At 69.8% G+C, this 7,857-nt stretch overlaps 1 protein-coding gene across 1 annotated transcript; it reads left to right on the top strand.

The window, feature by feature from the left end:
• CCDC154 (coiled-coil domain containing 154) lies at positions 1–7,654 on the top strand. Its single transcript, XM_012647497.1, has 18 exons — positions 1–11; positions 159–234; positions 540–757; positions 837–1,020; positions 1,244–1,290; positions 1,577–1,672; positions 1,973–2,096; positions 3,299–3,400; positions 3,475–3,603; positions 3,679–3,803; positions 4,189–4,315; positions 4,411–4,548; positions 5,658–5,777; positions 5,989–6,065; positions 6,403–6,520; positions 6,945–7,031; positions 7,226–7,413; positions 7,519–7,654. Exons 1-18 carry the CDS (start codon positions 1–3, stop codon positions 7,652–7,654), a joined length of 2,103 nt encoding a protein of 700 aa, XP_012502951.1.
• The last annotated feature ends 203 nt before the right edge of the window (positions 7,655–7,857 follow it).

The raw sequence follows: 7,857 nt of genomic DNA, 5'->3' as shown, positions 1-7,857 counted from the left end.
ATGAGGTTCTGGTGAGGAAAGGAAGGTTCCAGAATAGCCCCAGTTGCCCAGCCGCACCTGCCTCCCCGGGGACCGTCTGGGAAGGAGGCGAGATGTAAGGGCAGGAGCTCACCCCACTGCGCCCCTCCTGCTCCCAGCTGACTCCTGCCTCCCTCCAGCCAGCCCCTCCCTGCCCGGCCTGCCGTGCGCTCTGGACGACCGCCAGGGCTGGGCCTGCTGGTGAAGCTATGTCAGGTGAGCTGCTGCCGGGGCCCAGCTGGAGAAACGAGGTCCAGGAAGGGCCTGGCCACCCGTGGGCCTCACGGGACCGCTCTGCTTCCCAGCCTCTGGGAACTTCCTCTGGAGCTGGCCAGGTGGGGGCACTGTCCTGTCTCTGCCGCCCAGTGCTGGGTGTCCTCAGGCAGGCCCCTGGCCTTCTCTGAGCCGAGCCTCTGTCTGGACCCAGCTGTGAGAGCTCAGGGTGGCGTCCTGCAGCGATCTGCGTCCTTGTCTACCACGCGCTCCAGCGGGAGCCAGCACCCCAGGGGTGAGCTCCCAAGGACCTTCTTGCAGAGCCCGCGGACAGCGGCCCCTCCCCAGGGGCATCGCCCCCCTCCCGGCTGAGCACTGTCACCTCGGAGGACCTGGGGCTCCTGGTGGGAAGCCTGGCCAGCCCCGAGCCCTTGAGTCTGGAGACGTCGGAGAGGGATGCGTCCAGCCTCCTGGCGTCTACCGCCTCTGTCCCCGAGCGGGACACTGCCCAGCAGCTGGAGCAGTGGTGAGCCCGCGGGCTCGGGGGCGGGAGGACACACCCTTGGGGACACGGCCTGACCCAGCCCTGCCCCTGCCCTGGCTAGGGTGGCCTCCCTGCAGGCCGAGGTGGCCTGCCTGCGGGGGCAGGAGGAGCGCCGCGAGCGCGCCACGCTAAGCCTGCTGCGGGAGCTGCTGCGGGTGCGTGCCCTCGTGCGGGTGCAGGACTCGGAGCTGCAGCGGCTGCAGCAGGAGGTGCAGCAGGCGGCCCCTGAGAAGGAGGCGCCAGAGGTTAGCAGCACCCCCGCAGCTCCAGCTCGCACTTCCTGGGGGCTGGGGGCAGCTGCTCCGTCACCCCGCGCCCAGCCCTGCACCCGCTGCCCAGACCCTGAACCCAGGTCCCCTAGCAGGGGAGCCCCTGTGCCCCGGCTCTCAGGCCACGTGCCTGAGCTGGGAGGACTCAGGGCAGGTGGCAGCCCCGGGCCCGCGCCAGCCCACACCCTCCTCCTCGCAGCCCCCTGGCCCCCAGAGCCAGAACCAGATGCAGGCCCTGGACAAAAGGTACCTCCGCATACGCTCCCGCGCACAGCCTTGGTGGGAGGGGAGGGGATGGGGCTTCCGGAAAGCAGTGGCTGGCGCCAGAGCCCCTTCCCCAGTGGGTTGTCTTGCCCAGTGAGCAGCATGCATGTGTGGGCCCCGCAGAGAGGACTGGGTCTGATGGCGCCCCGGCAGCCCACGGGGGGGACACAGTGGGAGGCCGGCTGCAGGGCCCCCCAGCTGGACCCCCAGCCCCCAAAGACTGCCTTGCGAGCTCCGGGCCTGTCAGAAGTGGCTCCCTGTGTGCCAGGCTGGTGGAGGTGCGGGAAGCCTTGACCCAGATCAGGAGGCGGCAGACGCAGCAGGACTCCGAGCGGAAGGCCACCGAGCAGGAGGTGGCCCTCAGGTGGGCACTGGGGATGGCTCTGGGCCGCCATCTGGTGGTCACTGGCCCAGCCGAGGCACTGCCAGCAGGACATCCCCTGCCCTCCCCGAGCTGTTGGCTGCCGGGACGGAGACCCTACTGTGGGGAAGGAGACCCCAGCCTGGCCCTGCCCCAGGGTCTGCTTCCCACCCCTCTGCATGTGGCCGGGTGGGGCTGTACGCCACCCGCCTGGCCAGCCGGGAGGTCAGCCCCGGCCCCAGAGGGATCAAGGTCCAGTGGCCCCACCAGCCAGGCCCTGTGACCGGCAGCCGATGTCCCCAGGCTGGCCAAGCTGACCGACTCGCTGAGGCAGGAGGAGCAGGGCCGGGAGGCGGCCTGCAGCGGCCTGCAGAGAAGCCAGGAGGACGCCAGCCAGCGAGTGGGCCACGAGGTGGCCAGGATGCAGGTGCGCCTGGGGGCCAGGCCCAGCCCCAGGAGCTGCCCACAGGGTCCAGAGGAGCCCCCGACTCGCACAGCCTATGCCCTCCCCCCCGCCAGCTCTGCTTTCGGTTCTGTCCAGGTGGTCGGCCCTGGGAGGACCCCAAGTCCTGTGCTGCCCAGTGCAGTGGCTGCTCTGCCCCCTGAAATCAGATACGATTCAGACAACTTAAAACAGCTCCTCAGTCACACACCCCACGCTTCGCTGCTCAGTAGCCACGTGTGGCCGGCGGCTGCTGACCTGGGCATCCTTCGCCGCACAAGCTTGTTGAATAGCGCGGCCCCATGCATGCTGCACCCCCCATACAACCAGCGCCCAGATTGAGAAATAGAATGTCGGAGCCCTGAAGCCCCTCCACAACCATTTTCAGGGGAGGTCACCTTCCTGGGGCACGAGTCCCTAGCACCCGGGGTCCTGCTCAGAGGGGTGGCGCGACTTCCCCTCCACTGTGGCCTTAGGAGGGGCCTCTGCTCTGGGGTGGGGAGGGGCCCAGGCAGCCCAGGTCTTGAGCTCTGCAAACAGAGGCAGGGGCTGCAGCTGGCTCCCGGGGCAGGGGACTGGGGAGGCCGTGAGCGCACCCCAGCTGCTGCCACACAGCTCCACAGCCCAGGGTCGGCCCCTCACTGCCCTGGGAGGTCAGCGCCGTGGCTCCGAGGAGATGGCGGGAGCTGCTAGGCTGAGGCTTCCCAGTAGGCCGAGTGGGGGAAGCTGCTCCCCGTGGTGCCGGCCTTTCCCTGAGCACAGGGGCATCTGAGCGCTCTCTAGGGCCGGGTCGGCAAGCGAAGGCCCACTGCCCGCTTTTGTGCGTAAAGCTTTATTGGCACAGCCATGAACAGCGTTTGTATCTCGTCTGTGGCTACTTTGGGGGCTGTGACCGCAGCGTCAAGAGGAGACCCTGCAAGCCAGGAGCATCTACTCTCTGGCTGTTTGCAGAGAGAGACCTGCTCCAGGGCACCTCCTGGGGGTGGGGGGGGCAGCAGGGCCTCAGCAGATAGAGCTTCCAGGGCGTTTTCTGTGCCTCCCCTGCCCCCTGCACCCCAGGCCCCCAGACCGAGTGCAGCAGGAAGGCAGCTGTCTGGGCGGAGACAGGCCCCGAGGGCTCTGCCTGGCTCCCCCTGGGCCCCAACGTCTGGCAGTGGCCGCACAGGGACGATGTGGACCCTCCCCAGGCCCAGGTGACGACGCTCGGCGAGGAGATGAGCCTTCGCTTCCTGAAGAGGGAGGCCAAGCTGTGCGGCTTCCTGCAGAAGAGCTTCCTGGCCCTGGAGAAGGTGGGCGCCCCGGCCCCGGCCCGGCCCGGCCCGCCCCTGCGCAGACGCGGACTCTCAGCGGACTCTCCCCACAGAGGATGAAGGCGGCGGAGAGCTCACGGCTGCGGCTGGAGGGCCGCCTGCGGGAGGAGCTGGAGGGCCGCTGGGAGGCGCTGCGGGAGCTGATGGAGGAGCGCCTGCGGGCCCTGTGTGGGCAGCGCCAGGTGGGGCCTGGCAGGTTGGTGGGCGGGGCCGGGGCAGGGCGCACGGGTCCCAGAGCCGCCTCTGCCTGCCCGCAGCAGGAGGAAGGCCACCTCCTGGAGCAGTGCCGGGGTCTGGACGCGGCTGTGGTCCAGCTGACCAAGTTCGTGCAGCAGAACCAGGCATCGCTGAACCGCGTCCTGCTGGCCGAGCAGAAGGCCCTGTGGGTGTCCTCCAGGCTGTGCTGGGGCCTCGGGGGCTGTCAGGCCAGGGCAACCCCCATACCCACTCAGGAGCAGGCCACGGTGGCCCTGCCTCCCCCGGCAGCCCCAAGCAGAGCGCTAGGCTCAGCGGGACGCACGCGGCAGCGTAGCCACCTCTCCCGTGGGGGCTCCCATCCCTTCTCCAGCCTGTCCTGCACTCGGGGGCTCAGCTGTGGCAGCGGGCATGCAGCCCTGTCTTGGTGGCCCCGTGACAGCACTCCCTCCTCTCAGCCCGGGGTGTCCCGGAAGGTTCCAGAGCCAGCAGGCAGGATCCCCTCCCTGGCCCAGTGCTGAGGGGCGGGCCAGCCCTGGCTGAGGGGCAGTTTCGATGGCACCAACCCCCAGGATTGCCAAGGGGCGCTTGGAGGAGGGCCAGGCGGAAGAGCTGGCCTCGCAGGTGCAGGAGAGCCTGGGGGCGGCGCAGCGGGCCCGAGAGCTGGCCCTGCAGGAGACGCACAGCCAGCTGTCTGCGGTGAGGGGCACGGCGGGCCGGGCCCCAGCAGGGTCGCCCAGGCACACAGGACGGGCTCTCAGCCGGGATTCCCTGCCCCACACCTGTGCCCACAGCTCCTAGAGAAGAGCCAGGACCTGGAGGCGTCGGTGGCCCAGCTGGCCGCACAGCTGAAGGATCTGAGCGACCAGTTCCTGACCCTGAGCTGGAGGCGGGACCTGCAGGGGCAGATGCTGGGCCTGCGGCTGTCCGAGGTGAGCCGGACGGCGGGGCAGGGGGCGCGTCAGGCAGACGGGGGGAGCCCGCAGGGTGGAGCCCTGGCCAGGCCCTGAGCCTCCCACCCTCCCTCTGGCGGTCTGCGGGGCCCAGGGGACCCGCGCCCGAGGACATCCCCTGTAGCAGCCTCAGTGCAGCACCCAGGCCAGGTGGAGCCTCCGGGGGGCCGCCGGGGGCAGGTGGGCGCCCGTGTCCTTCTTTCTTTCATTAACAGCTTTATCGAGACGTAATTCGCACGCCCGCTGCTCACCCTTCCAAAGCTCGCGGTCGTGTTTCCCGTGTGCTCACGTGGCTGCGCAGCCATCGCTGCAGTCAGTTCTAGGGTGTCGCCATCACCCCAGAAAGACCCCCGCACCGTTAGCCACCCCCCGCCCCGGGAACCAGCAGTCTCCACGGATTTGCGGTTCCGGCGTTTTGTACACGTGGAGTCACGCAGCGTGTGGCCGTTGTTCCCGCTGGTCTCGCTGAGCGTCGCGCTCCAGGTCACCCGCGGTGTGGCCTGCGTTAGCCGGGCACCGTCCCATCGCGTGGTGGACCACGTGGGGTCTGTCCACCCATCCGCTGGTGGGCACTAGGTTGTTTCCATGTTCTGTCTGTCGTCGATACTGCCGTGGACGCGGGGGTCCACCCTTTGGTGTGGGGGCTCGATGCCCGGCCTGCCCTGCTGCCCCCTGGGCACATGTGTGGCCACAACGGCCCCGAGGGCCCTTGACCTGACCTCCCTCCCGTCTCCGGCAGTGGCCAGGCGGTCCGCGCTGTCCTGTGCCCGCTGACCCTGCGTGGGCTGCAGGGGCTGTTCTCAGCACGTGGCTGTTCTCAGCGTGTGGCTCTGCTCAGCCTGGCAGCCCCACCTGGGAGGGCTTGCGACTGCCTTGGCCCTGGCCGGCATGTCTGTCCCCACGTGTGTCTGTCCTGTCTGCACAGACGTGCTCAGAGTCGGAGGTGGGCATGGGGCTGCTTGTCCTCTGGAGCTCAACTCCGGGGGCCTCCCTGTGCTCTGGCTCCAGCGTCCACCTGCCCACGCGTCCACCTGCCCACGCGTCCTCGCTCTCTGGGCTCCGGCCCTCACTGGGTGTCTGTGTCCCAGGCAAAGACCGAATGGGAAGGTGCGGAGAGGAAGTCCCTGGAGGACCTGGCCCGGTGGCAGAAGGAGGTTGCTGGGCACCTGCAGGGCATGTGGGACAAGGTGGACAGCCTCCCCCGGCAGGTGGGTGGCGGCCGGAGCCACAGGCCTGGCCTGGATGGGCACAGCCAGCCTGCAGGGATTCAGAGCTCGGGCGGCGGCGTGGGTCTAAATTCTTCTTCCCCCTGCGGCTGCCCTTGGCCAAACTGGCCTTGGCCGGGTGTGGGGCTCCCCTGAGCTGGCCATGCTGGGGGCCACTCCCCTGCTGCCCCCCACTCTGCGCTCCATGTTTCAGATAGAAGGCGTCTCAGACAAGTGCGTCCTCCACAAGAGTGACTCAGACATCAGGATCTCTGCCGAAGGCAGGGCGAGGTGAGGCCCAGCCCCTGGGCCCTGGGCGGGGCAGGAGCTCTGCAGACAGTCATGCGCTGGGCTGGTCCCACAGCCCTGGGTGCCATGGCAACCCCATCCCCTCCCCCGCCAGGCCTGGCCCAGCACCGGGCCCTCCACCCTGGTGCAGCCTGCCCAGCTCCTCCAGCCTCCATCACCCACTGGGGGCCCCAACCACCCCCACTGGAGGGGCCGCAAGGCTGAGCACCCCTTGAGCTCCCTTAGGCCCGTGGCAGCCAGAGGAGCTGCCCACCCGTGTCCCCCAGCTCTGGCCTGCCCCTGGCGCACCGACGGCCAGCCCCTGCCCCGGTGCCCGCAGAGAGTCCGAGGTCGGGGCCCTGCGGCAGGAGCTGGCCGCCCTGCTGTCGTCCGTGCAGCTGCTCAAGGAGGACAACCCCGGGCGGAAGATCGCCGAGATGCAGGGCAGGATGGCCACGGTAGCACCCGGCCCAGGCAGCCAGACGGGGGCAGCTCAGGCCGAGGGACCCCAGAGGACCCCCTTCCGCCAGGGGAGGCCAGATCTGGGACCCCCAGCCCAGGGGCGTCTTCCAGCCGCAGGGCAAGGCTATCGCAACCAGCTCCCTGGGCGGCCCCGGCACGTCTGGGCCTCTGGAAGTTCCAAGTGGGGACACCGGGGTGCAGCCCCCGGTGCACTGGGTGCTGGCAGCCACGACGGCAGGGGCAGCCCTGGGCCGTGGCCGGGACCCCCACAGGGCCATGCAGGGAGAACCAGGGCTGTGGCGGGAGGCGGCTCTTGCCCAGGCTCCGAGCAGGCAGGGACTTGGGGGTGGGGGCCCTTCGGGACAGCTGGACCCCAGCAGCCGGGCCGAGTCTGTGCCCCGGGATGGGGGCTGTGTTTAGTTTCAGAACCAAATGATAAAACTGGAAAATAGCATCCAAGCCAACAAGACCATCCAGAACCTCCAGTTTAACACAGAAACCAAACTGGTGAGGGGGGTCCCAGGCGCCCCGGGCGGGGGTAGCCCGCCCCACCGCCCGCCCTGCAGTTCCCCGCCACCTGTCTGCGCGCCTGGCGGGAGTAGCGTTTACCTGCAGATGAGGGAGATAAGCCCCCGTGCGTGCCGCCTCCGCCCAGGCCTGGCCCCCACGGCTCGGGGTGACGCGTGCCCCCGTGTCCGCAGCGCACGCAGGAGATGGCGGCCCTGCGGGAGAGCCTGGTGCGCCTGTGGGGCGAGGAGGGCCCCCGGGCGCTGGCGCAGGGCAGCCGCAAGGCGCGCGCGTCCCTGGTGAGGCAGCGGTGCTTCGTCAAGGACGGGGCCCCCGGCGAGGTGGTCCCCGTGAACCGCTGGGGCGTGTACCAGGCCGTGAGGTGGGCACAACCCTCCACGCGGGGGTCAGGGCTGAGGGCCGGGGGTGGCGGGTGGGACGCGGGAGACGGGCAGGGGTCCCGGGCCATGAGCCGTGTCTCTGGCAGGTGGCTGCAGTGGAAGGTGACCCTCCTGACCCTGGCGGCGCAGCGGAGGCCGGGAGGGGCCCCGGGGCAGCCCCACAGCCGAGCCTGCACAGCGCCTCACGTCTTTGCCCCACCGCCAGAAATAAACGTGCCTTGACCCCATCAGGCGGGTCCCTGATGCCTGCGGCGACATCCTCCGAGGGCCCACGGGGCTGACCAGGGCTTCGCCCAGCAGTGGGAGTGGCCGAGCCCCAAGGGGCTCAGTCCTTGACCCCCAGGACTCTTCCTGTCCTGTCCCAGCCCAGCGGCCGACCGTCTGGGATCCCCAGACCCTGCCCGCTAGCCCTTCACACCCCCTGC

This window comes from Propithecus coquereli, unplaced genomic scaffold (genome assembly GCF_000956105.1).
Source record: "Propithecus coquereli isolate 6110/MARCELLA unplaced genomic scaffold, Pcoq_1.0 Scaffold27, whole genome shotgun sequence".
NCBI lineage: Eukaryota > Metazoa > Chordata > Mammalia > Primates > Indriidae > Propithecus > Propithecus coquereli.
Note: the sequence above shows the minus strand (reverse complement) of the source record. Positions and strands in the feature narration are given on the sequence as shown.

Coding starts and splice junctions, on each gene's coding strand:
- CCDC154 (XM_012647497.1), top strand. Junction 758..836: donor GCCCAGCAGCTGGAGCAGTG/GTGAGCCCGCGG, acceptor TGCCCTGGCTAG/GGTGGCCTCCCTGCAGGCCG. Junction 5,778..5,988: donor TGGACAGCCTCCCCCGGCAG/GTGGGTGGCGGC, acceptor TCCATGTTTCAG/ATAGAAGGCGTCTCAGACAA.